General features: G+C 38.3%; 1 protein-coding gene across 1 annotated transcript in view; it reads left to right on the forward strand.

Moving 5' to 3' along the window:
- Nucleotides 1-14,557, forward strand: part of NSF (N-ethylmaleimide sensitive factor, vesicle fusing ATPase) — a 153,436-nt gene that overhangs the window by 12,643 nt on the left and 126,236 nt on the right. Inside the window, exons 2-4 of the mRNA XM_066363119.1 lie at nucleotides 6,116-6,201; nucleotides 7,983-8,082; nucleotides 10,402-10,441. Coding sequence (XP_066219216.1) covers nucleotides 6,116-6,201; nucleotides 7,983-8,082; nucleotides 10,402-10,441 — 226 coding nt within the window. The remainder of the gene's footprint in view (nucleotides 1-6,115; nucleotides 6,202-7,982; nucleotides 8,083-10,401; nucleotides 10,442-14,557) is intronic.

A 14,557-nucleotide genomic window follows, 5' to 3' on the forward strand; every position in this document is an offset into this window, starting at 1 on the left:
GTATTTGTTTGATTAGTGTTTAATATCTTAACAGATATTTTATAAATATTCTTATTTAGTATTCAAGAAATATAAAAAGGTAGTCACTGTTTCATTGTTAATATATATCTATAACGTCCCAGGCACTGTGCTTTGAGCATATGCACAAAGCACAGTGCCTGGGACGTTATAGATGTATATTAAATATTCATTGAACTAAATAGAAGTAGGCTAGTAATTCCTTTTTGCCTTTCTACAGCCAATATTTAACTATTATTGGTAAATAATTATTAATTATAAAAATTATAAATGTCATATTGTGCTCTCAATATTATAAGCTCTAACATGAATTATTAGCATATTGTTTTTAATTATGAACATCAGCAATATAGATAAGTTCAGACTAACAGATGTAAGTCATTAGATTTTGTAGCTTTGAAGATGTGAAGTTTATTAGACCTCATTTTCAGATGTCTTACTTAGTTTAAACCTACTTCTGAACAACTGGAATCACAACTAATTTTTCCATTAAATCTTGGATTCTTTACTCTCCATGCTGCCTCTTGTTTCTTGCCTGTCCTGTATCTTCACTTTCTGTTTTCCTGAATGCACCACATTGCTAAGGGAAGAGCTCATATGCATAAGACTGAGGGGTTAGGATTGGGGAGAGGCTTTAGACCTTGGATCTTAGTTCTGATTCCTTCTCCAAAGATTCTTCTCTTCCTCTTCACCCTTCAAAAGAACATAGGTGCCAAACTTTCATCAGGATGTTGGGAATTAAAAAAAACACACACACAACTTCACAAACATTGTTTTAATTTCTTTAACAGTGTTTGGAGTAAACCTTTCTGAGTTAAGAGCACTGAGTTACTAAATAAGAATATCTTAAATTGAGTGGTATCTTACAGGTTTGAAAACAACTTCACAGATCGTTTCTTGTTAGATTCTCAGAGCAACCTTTTGAATTGGTACTCAGAAAATTTAACTAACAGAAAAACCTTCAGCTCTCTGGGGAACACTGCCACTGAAAGCTTTCCTCTTTAAGGTCAAGGACAAGGTGAGGATGTCTGCTTTTACCACTTCAGTTCAACACTTGGAGAGTTTAGGTCTGGTAGTTGAGCAAGAAAAAAAGGCATTCAGATTAGAAAGGAAGAAATAAAGTTATTTCTATTTGTGGATGAGATGATCTTATATAAAGAAAATTATATGCCAGTTCGAAACCTGGTAAAAGCACATATGGGAGTTGATGCTTCCTGTTCCTCCCTCCCCTTTTCTCTTTTTCTCTCTCTTCCTCTCTCCTCTCTAAAATGAATAAATAAAATCTTTTTTTTAAAAGAGAAAATTGTAAAGAATTTATCTCCCAAAATTTATTAGAGCTAATAAATGAATCCAGCAAAGCTATAGGATACAAACCTATTATACAAAAATCAATCGCATTTCTATATACTAGCAACAAACATCTGAAAATGAAATTAAGAAGTGTCATTTACAATGGCATTGAAACAATAAAATACAAATAAATTTAACCAAAGTGTAAGACTTATATACTAAACACTATGCTCAAGAAATTAAGAGCTAATAGAAGCACATCTTGTGTTCATGAATTGTTATACATAATATTAGGTTTTGTTTTTGAGAGACAGGAAGGGAAAGAGAGAGAAGCATCAACTTGTTCCACTTATTTGTGCACCCATTGATGTCTTCTCATGTATGCCCTGCCTGACTGGGGCTCAAGCCAGTGACCTCGGGGTTGAGCTGACATGCTTGGAATTGAGCGAGTGACACCAGCGCTTTGAGAGGACACTCTACTGTGCCACCGGCCAGGGCCCATACTGTTGTTAATATAGCAATATTCCCAACTTGATCTATAAATGCAATCCCTATCAAAATTCCAACTGCTTTTTTCTGGAAATGGAAAAGCTGATCCTAGAATTTCAAAACCATTTTAGTTATAACAGTCTTGCAAAAGAACAAAATTGAGGGACATACTTTATGATTACAAAACTTACTACAAAGCTGGAGTAATCAAGATGATGTGGCAGTAGCATAAGGGTAATCATATACAGTGGAGTAGAATAGAAAGCTCAGAAATAAATCTATACACTTAGGATTAATTGATTTTTAACAAGGGTTCCAAGATCATTCCATGGGGAAAGAAAAGTATTTTTAACAAATGATGCTAGGACAACTGGGTATCGATATGCAAAAGAATGAATTCAGACGCCTATCTTATACCATAAACAAAAATAAAGTCAGAATGGATCAAAGATCTAAATCTATAAATTTTTTTTAAGTGAGAGGAAGGGAGATAGAAACACTCTGGCATGTGCCCCAATCGGGATCCACCTGGCAACCCCCATCTGGGGCCTGTGCTCAAATCAACCAAGTTATCCTCAGTGTCTGAAGCTGATGCTCAGACCAACCAAGGTGTCCTTAATAGTTGAGGCCAATGCTTGAACCAGTCCAGCCACTGGCTGCTGGAGGGAAAGAGAAAGAGAAGGGGGAGAGGAAAGAGGAGAGAAGCAGATGGTCGCTTCTTGTTTGTGCCCTGACTGGGGATTGAACCTGGACATCCACATGCCAGGCCGACACACTAACCAGGGAGCCAACTGGCCAGGGCCAGACTTCAAAAATTTAACATAAATTATAGGGGTTTATAGCACAGAGTGATTCCATAGGCCTAAAGACAGGTATTACTGATGGCCTTCCTTGCATGTTCTAGACTAGCACTATTCAATGAAACTTTCTTCAATTATAGCTACTAGCCACATGTGATACTTGAGATGTGGCTGGTACAACTGAAGAATTTTTAAATTTAATTATCTATTGGTTACTTGATTGAACAGTGAATTTCTAAAGTACTATTTTTCGAAAAGATGGTCTGACAAATAATTGAGTGGGACTTGTCAGCTGAACTGACTTGGGGGCAAGGTCATGTTTTTCATCCTACTTCCCTTTCCTGTGGGGGGTTTCTGAGTCTCTACCAGGGGTCTCAAACTCGCGGCCCACAGCCTGCGGGCCGCGAGTTTGAGACCCCTGCCTAGACCGTAACCAAGTCCTGAAGCCCCACAGAGGAAGAACCAGTGGACTCATGAGTGTTGCTGTTAGGATAGGGACGAGTTATTTGGTAATAGGCACTTCTACTCGGGTACTACTATATATGGATTCCTGTGGGCAATATTATATAGTTTTTGAATTTAAGTAACTGAATTTTGTCCAAAGGTTCCCTTTAAAAATGGGATAAAGTATATTATTGCCCAGAGGAGTCCTGGTCAAATCCCTGCACCCCATTTTTTTGGATGAGGAGAAGCAAATTCTCTTTCCGTACTTTAAATAAGGCTCTCAAATAAGTAGTGATATAATTACTTCCACTAGATTTTCCATTAAAGATTTGTTGAAATTTTCATTTTTTGAGTAACAATGCATTAAGAATTTTTTACACTTCAAGTTAACTAAAACATTTTACAGCCTTTAGACAGCTAAATGTTCTAGTCACTTAGATTACTAAACATAAACTTTGTATGTTCATTTTTTTTTTTTTTTTAGCGGAAGAGGGGGGATAGGCAGGGAGAGAGATGAGAAGCATCAACTTGTGGCTCGTCAATTGTTCATTGATTGCTTTCTCATATGTGCCTTGATCGAGGGACTCCAGCAGAGCCAGTGACTCTTTGCTCAAGGCAGCAACCTTGGGGTCATGTCTATAATCCCACGCTAACGCTGGCGACCCCACACTCACACTGGTGAGCCTGTGCTCAAGCCATATGAACCTGTGCTCAAGCCAGTGACTTCCAGGTTTCGAACCTGGGTCCTCAACATTCCAGGTCGATGCTCTAGCTACTGCTCCACCATCTGGTCAGGCTGTGTTTTTATTTCTTAACAGCAAGTGGCTGGACTCCCCCCCCCCCCCGAAGCTGGAAATGGGGAGGCAGTCAGACAGACTCCCGCATGCGCCCGACCGGGATCCACCCGGCGTGCCCACCAAGGGGCGATGCTTGGCTGTGGGAGGGGAAGAGAGAGACAGAGAAGAAGGAGAGGGGGAGGGGTGGAGAAGCAGATGGGCGCTTCTCCTGTGTGCCCTGGCCGGGAATCGAACCCGGGACTCCTGCATGCCAGGCCGACGCTCTACCACTGAGCCAACCGAGCCAACCGGCCAGGGCTAGTGGCTGGACTTTTATTATTGTTTCCTAGAGGCAAGGTCAGTGTTAGAAAAATTGTGGAATTTTCCCTTGGCATTCCTGCAGTAAGTAAACAGCTACTATTTATAGTGACTTATATTTTGATGAGAAAATGAGACCCTGCTTGGCGTACCATAAAAACACAGATGCTTCTAGATTCCAGTAGGGAAGCCTTTTGCTCATAGCGTCTGTTATAGTTGACAAGACAAATGACTTCTAAAGATTTTTTTCACTTTTTTTGAAGGACACCACTTCTATGACAGGTAAACAAATTTAAAGATGGAAAGGTTAACTTAGCATTTTAAAATTTTTTTTATTAATTTGGCTCTCAGTTCTATAATTTTCGACTATTACATAGTTCAATTATGTCACTTCCTAAATAAGCTTGCAATGTTCTTTGTGTATATATACTTTTAATTGTTTTCTGCAGTTGAGATAGATTTGTATTGATTCATAAGTTAATTTAGTCAAGAAATGTTTGATGAGTACTCACTGTGTGCCAGCCCCTGTACTGTCCCAGGAACCAAAAACTGGAACAAAATATAGTCTCAGTTCTTGAGGAGCTTCCTGTCTTTTATGCAGTGCAAATATGTAAACAGACAATAAAAGTTTAATGCAGTCAGATGCTTCCACTTGAAATTTATTTTATCAGTTTAGTGGGAAAGGTAAGATGCTTAAGAATGGCTTATAGAAGTAATGTCTGAGCTGAGAATTGTAGAAGGAGTAGGAGTTGGCAGGCAGGGGCTCAGAGTTAGGGGAGAGAGAGGAATACACAGTAGACACCCCCCTTATTTGCAGGGAATGTGTTCCAAGACCCTTAGTAGATGCTTGAACTACAAATAGTACCAAACCAAACCCTATATATACTACATATATGGTTTTTCCTATACATACATACTTGTGATAAAGTTTAATTTATAAATTAGGCACAGAAAGAGATTAACAACAATCACTAATAATAAAATAAAACAATTATAACAACAAACTAATAAAAATTATGTGAATGTGGTAATGCTGGGAAAAAATGTTAGGTGAATTTGATCTCCCCAATAACTGAGTTGGCTACTAGAGATGTCTAATGAGCATGTGGCATATACAATGTGGATATTCTAGACAACGGGAATTATTCACATCCTGGGCAAAGACGGAGAGTGACAGCACGAGATTTCATCACGTCACTCAGAATGGCATGCAGTTTAAAACTTATGAATTAGCATGACCAGGCAGTTGCACGATGGATAGCGCGTCGGATTGGGATGCAGAAGACCCAGGTTTGAAACCCCAAGGTCAGGCTTGAGCGCAGGCTCATCTGGTTTGAGCACAGCTCACCAGCTTGAACCCAAGGTCACTGGCTTGAGCAAGGGGTTACTTAGTCTGCTATAGCCCCCAGTCAAGACACACGAGAAAGCAATCAATGAACAACTAAGGTGACACAACGAAGAATTGATGCTTCTCATCTCTCTCCCTTCCTGTCTGTCTGTCTGTCCCTCTTTCTGTCTGTCTGTCTCTCTCTCTTTTTCTCTCTTTCTCTCTCTCTCTCACAGACACACACAAGAAAACTTATGAATTGTTTTTTTCTGGAATTTTCTTTAATATTTTTGGACAGCCATTGAGTGTGGGTAAATAAAACTTCAGAAAGCAAAACCATGGATAACGGAGGACGCCTGTGAAGGAAAGAAGCTTGTAGTTGAAAGAGACCCAATGATAGGTGGGAAAATAATAAGCTGGGTATATTTTTGTCAGATGCCTGCTCAAATTCTGACCGTGGGCAAAAATAGTGTCTCATTCAGAAAGCAAACTTATGACCTAGACTTTATTCATCTCTTGGTCTAAATTAGTGACTTTCAAACAGTTTATCATGAATCCCATAAATAAAAAATATTTTGATCATGTACTCTCTCTATATATATTCATATGTATATATATTTATAACATATATGTATGCATTGATTTTTTTATAGAGTATGCAAGCTGCGAGATGTCCTACAGATGAATTATCTTTAACCAACTGTGCAGTTGTGAATGAAAAGGATTTTCAGTCTGGCCAGTAAGTAGCTTTGTTTTTCTTCTAACCTGCTGGGTGGTATTTTAGAATCCTTATTTTTTTAGGAAACTTGAGAATAATCTTTTGTTCCTATTGCTGAGTTAGAAAATGGAAGAGATAAGAGTTAGGTATTTCAGTCTTTACTGTGTTAAGCTTTGATAACTATAATGTTTTTTAAATCATTCATTGCTTTTTATGACTTGATTTTTTATTGATTTTTTTAGTAGGACTAAACATACTGGTTCTATGAATCATATATATAACATTGTCATTAGGTTTTTGGTTCTGGAGTCAGGTTGTCTGAATTTGGATTCTGGCTCTGCCAGTCACGGACTTGGTGGCCATGGATAAGTTACCATCTCTGTGTCCTAGTCGGTAAAATGGGGATGATGATACTGTCTTCCTCAGGGTAGCTGTGAAGATGGAGTCATACGAATAAAGCACTTCAAGCAGTGCCTAGCACATTAATAAGTCCTCATTGAATATTAGACATGTTGATCATTGCTGCTAAGATAATTGAAGAGACGTGAAAATTGGAAGATACACAACAAATGCAGAATCTTTACAAGCATTTTTCATTTATTTTAACTGATTTATGTCACCCGCTGCCAGAACTTAAAAGGCCCTGCTACCAAGTTCAGTGTCATCATATGCTTCTGAGGTTGGGAGAGGTAAGGAGATGAAGGAGCTGTACCAGCAGGCAGAGTAGGGAGATAAGAAACAATGAAGCAGGATTTTCACAGAGCCTTTATTTGTTGTTGTTGTTGTTTAAGCTTTCTGTGAGTAAGGGGCTGTACCACATGATTGTATTAATATTGTTTTCTGTCCTAAAAATTCCGTTATGCTGTTTTGAATACAAAACTGTCCACATATAAACTGGAGTATAGATAGTCAGTTTGAGAATTTGTTTATGGAATTCTTTTACATATATCAGATGTTCACTGTGCTCATGATTTGGTTACTTAAATTATAGTAGCTATGAGGAACTTGTGTCTAGTGTCAAACTGATATGTATGGAAACATTAACCATTAATATTTAAAAAATTGTAACAGTCTATAAGATAATTTTTGAAAGATACTACATAATAGTTTGAAGCTTCTGTCTCACATAGTTCTTGGTAGTTTCTTGGTATAAGAGATTATCATGAGATGACTATATTTTATCTGTTTATGTGTAACTTCAGAGCAGGGTAAATTACAAATGAGCACAAAATGATTTGAAATAGTAAACATTAATATCTATATGAAAGCTGATATATATATTTTGTGAAAAAACTTTATTTTTACCATCTCTTTAGTTTTGTAGGTTGTTACTGTTTCATCCTGTTATGAAAGTCTACAAAGAGATTTAAACATTTGTCCTCAATTTTTTTGACTGTCATATCCTGGTTCTTCTATCTTTGGTTCTCCTCCCTTTATTCTATTTAGTAGGTGAAATAATTTTCAGGAGAGAAATTCATCTAGTTTTTACTTAATAATAAGGAATCTAAATCACTGTCATCAGTTTTATGTAAACTAGAAACAATGAAGTTGATATTTTGGATTGTATGTACTCTCTTGAACTTGGTTCTCATTCTGCTTGATGTGTGTTTGGCCCAAGGTGCTTTTTGTGCCTGGAAAACATTTTGAATTGCTCAAAGTTTTTGGAAGTGAAATTTGTGGTCCTAGTCCTTCAGGACTCTCATGTAATGCCATGTGTCTCAGTGGTTGGGAATGAACGCATTTGGAAATGGTGTTCTTCATCTCCTTTGACATGGAGTACTGACTGCGTTTCTGCCTTTTAGGCATGTGGTTGTGAGGACCTCTGCCAACCACAGATACACATTTACACTGAGGACCCACCCCTCAGTGGTTCCAGGGAGCATCGCATTCAGCTTACCTCAGGTAACTCAGCTGTTAACTTATTCTCTTCCATTTTTGAAAGTTGTAGAAGAATCAATTCATGTAAAGCAAGCATCAATCACCCTGTAACTGGGTTGGTCCACATTGAAGAAACACATCTAGGTAATATACATGGAATTTAAAGATATATCCTTAATTGCCAATTTTACTGTGTTTGCCTTTTATTGTCTTGATTTTTTTCTAATTTCAAAAAATTCTGCAGTAATATCAATTAGCTATCAGATAAGGTGGCAAGTTATTTTAATGTTCACTCCCAGGATAACAGAGAAGATATAAAAATAATATTTACTTATAAAATTGACATCTATTAAATAGTAATTTTTAAATGCAGTGTTGTCAGACTAAAGAATATGGTACGAGTACTTGTTATCTCAAATTAAACCTAACTTGCTGGATCCAGTAATAACTGGAAGGATGATGATCACATTGTAATTGTTGCTGGATTCTTCGGAGGAATAATTGTAGCGCTACTCCAGGCACTTGGTACATAATCTAGGAGCACCACAAATGCAAGTCTGTATCCTTTTCTCCCTTATCTCGCTCCTGCTTCTGATCCCACAGTCTTAAGCACTGTAAATACTACCCCTGCCTCTTCCTAGGATGCTAAGAAACATTGATGTTCTCCCCTGGAGGTTTAGGGAAAGAGATAAAACTCTTATTTTGGGAATTATTAAATATCTCCTGATTCTCTCAGAAATTATGGGAAGTCTTCACTCACTGTTCCCCTTTCCTCTGGACGCATTTCCATTATCAGGACTGCTTTTCACATTTGTTTCTATAGCTCAAAGGTTGGGATATTCCGGGGTTTTGCCAACTTTTACAGAGCTCCATTTGGGATTCTGGCACTCAGAAATGGGGTTTTTGACTATTCCTCCTTGTCTCTCTGCTATTAAAAATACTTTCCCCAACATTCACTCTAGGGGAGATATGATTTTAAGTACTTTTACATGCATTCACTTATTCTCAAAACAACCCCATACCACAGATGCTATTATTATTACCCCTTGAGGCTGTTTTTGGGATTGAGGTACAGAACCTAATTGTGACTTCTCTGTGACCCCAAGTCCGGGCTTAGCCAGCCTGCAGCTAAATTTCAGGTTGTCTGTGAGTGAAAGTGGGATGTTACAGAAGAGGTTTTCAGGGGCAAGGGGGAGGGAGAAGTGGCCTACAGTGAGAAAGCTGGAAGGGAGAGCACTGAGTGTTGCACGTATTTAAAATTCAGCGTCCTCTTAACTGTCTACCACAAAACCCACAATGTTCAGCTGAATAGACAAACTGTTGATTTTTAGCCAAAAATTATTTTTCTCACTGTTCTTTGGAATGTTATCAGCGATTACTAATTTTGAATCTATAGCAAACAGTCCTAAATTCCTGCCTACACAGACTGGCCTGCCTCTGTACATTATTGCCATTATAACTAGTCACAACCTGAGAGAAGCTGAAGTCTCAAGTCTGGCTTAAAAGTCTTGAAATCCTTTGGATAGTACACAAAGACTAGTTGTGACTATCTGATGATTTGAATCCCTGCTTGGGTTTCAGTATACATTGTCTGACCAGCTTTAATTTGTTTTTATGAACTGAATACAGTGTAACTAACCACAATACATTTAGAATACTGAATATTATCTGATACTACAAATACCTTCAGGAATGTTATATTGTACAAAGGAGCTGTACCCGTGGTGCTGGCTTTACTGTGAAAAGGCAAACTTTGTATGTTTTGGGATGGATGTTCAGATATCAACTGTAGCACATAAGTTTCCTAGACTGCTCTAACAAAGTACCTCAAACTGGGTGGCTTACAACAACAAATTTTTTCTCACAGTTCCAGAGGTTGGAAATCTGAAATCCAGGTGCCAGCAGGACCACACTGTCTCTGAAAGCCCGAGGGAAAAATCTGTTCCATGCTTAGCTTCTGGTGTTGACAATTCTTGATGTTTTCTGACTGGTAGATGTATCACTTCAGTCTCTGCCTCCATTGTCACATGACTTTCTTCTCATGTGTCTGTATCTTCCCTTAAGGATACCAGTCATATTGACTTAGGACCCACCCTAATTTTATATGACCTCATCTTAACCTGACTCTATGTACAAACACCTATTTCCAAATACAGTCACATTCACAGGTGCCAGGGTGAAGGCTTCAGCTATCTTTCTTTGGGACACAATTCAACATGTAAGAGCATACTAAGGTTTGGTTTTTGAATATGTTCCTGAAATTCAGAGAAATTCCTCTTTTCCTCATCTATCTAATTTTGCTTGATTTGTCTTTAAGAGTCTTTTTTCTGTTTTATTTTATAGCGAAAATGGGCTGGACTTTCTATTGGGCAAGAAATAGAAGGTAGGTAAATATTTTAGCTACCTAAGGGAGATTTTCTTTATGATTTTCTCATAGATATGAAATCTGTACAATTTCCTTTTACTAGTTGTTAGGTCGTTACACATTCACCATAATTATATTACTGGTAGATGTATGCGACTGGATGGTAAAGAATTTGGGTACTCTACAGCCCTATCTCTTTATCTGCTTGCTATTCTGCCTGGAAACTACAATCTAATGGGGGAAAGAATACAGTATCCACATGTTCATGCCTCACATGATATGTACAAGGTAAATATGTACACAAATACTACCTTAGGCGCTCTGTGTAAAAGTGCTAAGATAGAACAGGATTCGATGAATTAATTGGAGACTGAAAAATTAACCAGAGAACTCTTTCTAGGCACTGGTGTTTGTGCATGATTTTTTTCTTTCATGATCATGACATTTTGAGGAATACATTTATACACATGGAGTTGTTAGTCAAAGGGTACAAAGTTTCAGTTATACAAGATGAATAAGTTCTGATGATCAAATGTACTGCTTGGTGACCACAGTTAACGGAACTAGATTGTATATGTACTTGAAATTTGCCAAGAAGGTAAATCTTGTGTTTCATTTATACACACACATGAAAGAAAATGGTTCGGGTACACTGAGAGGGAGGTATATTCTATGTTATCAGGATGTAGTGATATATATACACAAGCTCTACTTTATTACTATGCTGTTTAGATCTTCTATATTCTTTTTTTTTACAGAGATAGAGTGAGAGTCGGAGAGAGGGACAGATAGGGACAGGCAGACAGGAATGGAGAGAGATGAGAAACATTAATTCTTCGCTGTGGTTCCTTAGTTATTCATTGACTGCTTTCTCATATGTGCCTTGACTGTGGGGCTTCAGCAGACCGAGTAACCTCTTGCTCAAGCCAGTGACCTTGGGCTCAAGCTGGTGAGCTTTGCTCAAACCAGATGAGCCCACGCTCAAGCTGGCGACCTCGGGGTCTCGAACCTGGGTCCTCCACATCCCAGTCCAACACTCTATCCACTGCGCCACCGCCTGGTCAGGCTCTTTGTTATTTTTAGTTACTTGACCTGTCTTGCACTTAGAGTACTGTGTTTAAATCTTTTATTAGTGTTTTTCCTTTGTATCTCCTGTACTTCCTACTTGACATAGTAGTTTCTGTGTTATTTGATATGTAGATATTCAGAACTGTTAATTTTTTATTGTAAATTGTGGCTTTTAGCTATATTATGTAATGTCCTTTTTCTGGTTTAATGTATTTATTGTTTTCAATTTTCTCACTATATCTTTGCCCATTGTTTTACTTTTAGCTTTTTTGAATCACTGTTTTAAATGTGTCTGTTGTATATAACATAGAGTTGGGTTTTGTTTTAAGCTAATTTGAAAATCTTTTTCTTTTAATACGTTTTATTAAGCCCATTTACAGTTATTGATACAACTAACATGTTTGATCTTAATTCTGTCCTTTCATGTTTTAGTTGTCTCTATTTAGTATGTTGTCTTTGCTGTTTTAAAATTATTATTTTGGTATTTAGGAATAGTTATATTTTTGTTTTAGTTTATTACTTTTGCATTTATACCTCTCATAGTGCCCTTAGTACCCCAACCTTTTCTTTATTACTTATCATTTTCAAAAAATCTTGTTCTTCGGCCCTGGCCGGTTGGCTCAGTGGTGGAGCATCGGCCTGGCGTGCAGAGGTCCCGGGTTCGATTCCCGGCCAGGGCACACAGGAGAAGCGCCCATCTGCTTCTCCACCCCTCCCCCTCTCCTTCCTCTCTGTCTCTCTCTTCCCCTCCCGCAGCCAAGGCTCCATTGGAGCAAAGATGGCCCGGGCGCTGGGGATGGCTCCTTGGCCTCTGCCCCAGGTGCTAGAGTGGCTCTGGTCGCAACAGAGCTACACCACGGAGGGGCAGAGCATTACCCCCTGGTGGGCAGAGCGTGTCCCCTGGTGGGCGTGCCGGGTGGATCCCGGTCGGGCGCATGCGGGAGTCTGTCTGACTGTCTCTCCCCGTTTCCAGCTTCAGAAAATACAAAAAAAAAAAAATCTTGTTCTTTCACTTCTAAATGACATTCTTTGACTCTCATCTGTTACCGATACAATAGTTAACGTTCATCGTATTCTATCTTCCCCTTTCTCCTGCCATTTTGTTGGTTGTTTTCTTTCTACTGTGTCAGAGCATAATATTTACACGCTGTTCTTCCCACATGACCTATACTTTTTTAGTCTTAACTCTATAATTAAGTCTTAAATGATCATGCTCAGACCTTTTGATAGTTTCTATTTGGTTGGATAAAAACCTATCCTTCAGTAGATTTCTCCAGGAAGTGTGTGTGTGTGTGTGTGTGTGTGTGTGTGTGTGTGTATATATATATATGTACAGTGTTCCCTAAGTTGTTGCATATTTATTTTCTATGTCTTTGATATTCTAACTGCAGCTTGTCTGGATATAAAGTACTTGGCTTGTTATCTTTTCTTAAATTTCTTGAAAATTCTACATCACAAGTGCCCTGCTTTGTATGATGCTCTTTAGAATTCTGATACCAGTCTAATCTTATTTATATAAGTAATTTGATATTTCTTCTTGGACCCTGTGGATTTTTCTGTCTTTAAAAGCTAATATCCTTATTAGGATATTTTTTTTGGAATTGGTCATTCTAGGTAAACAACCCAGGTATACAAGGGGTTGTTTTAAAATGTAGGTTTAAGTTTTCTTTTATTTCTAGAACATTTTCATAGATTATGTTTTAAAATATTAGTCCCAGTCCAATTGTTTTGATTTTCTTCTTAGGGGTTCCAATTATATTTATGTTGGGCCTTCTCTGCCTGTCTTCCATTATAACCACTTTCTCTCTCTTCTTTGTAAATTGTTTATCTTATTTTTTTATTATATTGGTTGTTTTTCTGTTATTCTTCACTGCCTCTTATTAATATTAATGAGTATGTTCTCTCTTGGGCACTTTTACCTATTCTTCACTGTTAAAATAATTTCATCTTTCAATTTCTTTCCTGAGTTCAACAAACTCGGATTGGACTTTTTTGTATTTGTCTATTTATATTTTTAGGTTTTAATATTCTGATTTTAGGTCTTTTATCATATATCTGAATATTTGTTTGAGGATACTTTTTTGCTGAGTTAGAACTTAAATATTGGGGTTATCTTTAGCTGGCTTTTTTTTTTTTATTGTGTGTAAGTAGTATGAGAGATAAAGCTCTTTCTTTCTTTTTTTCTTTCTTTCTTTCTTTCCTTCCTTTCTTTTCTTTCTTTCTTTCTTTCTTTCTTTCTTTCTTTCTTTCTTTCTTTCTTTCTTTCTTTCTTTTCTTTTCTTTTCTTTTCTTTCTTTTCTTTTTTTCATTTTTCCGAAGCTGGAAACGGGGAGGCAGACAGACTCCCGCATGCGCCCGACCAGGATCCACCTGGCATGCCCACCAGGGGACGATGTTCTGCCCCTCTGGGGCGTCTCTCTGTCGCATCCAGAGCCATTCTAGGCGCCTGAGGCAGAGGCCACAGAGCCATCCCCAGCGCCCGGGCCATCTTTGCTCCAATAGAGCTTCGGCTGCGGGAGGGGAAGAGAGAGACAGAGAGGAAGGAGAGGGGGAGGGGTGGAGAAGCAGATAGATGCTTCTCCTGTGTGCCCTGGCCGGGAATCGAACCCGGGACTCCTGTACGCCAGGCCAACGCTCTACCGCTGAGCCAACCGGCCAGGGTCGAGATAAAGCTTTTTGATTGGGGGTAAAAATAAAAGGAATTACTTTAGATATAGATAGCTGGTAGAGAGGGTTGTATAATTAGTGCTTTCTAAACTTGCCTGAAAGAAACATTTGTGGAGTTCATTTTTGAAAAAGAGATTCCTGGCCTGACCTGTGGAGGTGCAGTGGATGAAGCATTGACCTGGAATGCTGAGGTCAGAGGTTGTAACAATCACCCTTAAGTAGTTCTTATCAGCCATATTTTATGAAAAACTGACATAAGTGATTCCCTTAACTCTCACCCCCTCATATAAAGCACAGTGAAAAGCTAAGGCAGTGAGGGAGTTCTGCACCAAAGTATAGTCAGTGAGTGCGTGAAGCTGGGGTTCTCTGTTTGCAGATGTTAGCATGAATAAAAGTGAA

This window comes from Saccopteryx leptura, chromosome 2, assembly GCF_036850995.1.
Source record: "Saccopteryx leptura isolate mSacLep1 chromosome 2, mSacLep1_pri_phased_curated, whole genome shotgun sequence".
In the NCBI taxonomy this organism is placed as follows: domain Eukaryota; kingdom Metazoa; phylum Chordata; class Mammalia; order Chiroptera; family Emballonuridae; genus Saccopteryx; species Saccopteryx leptura.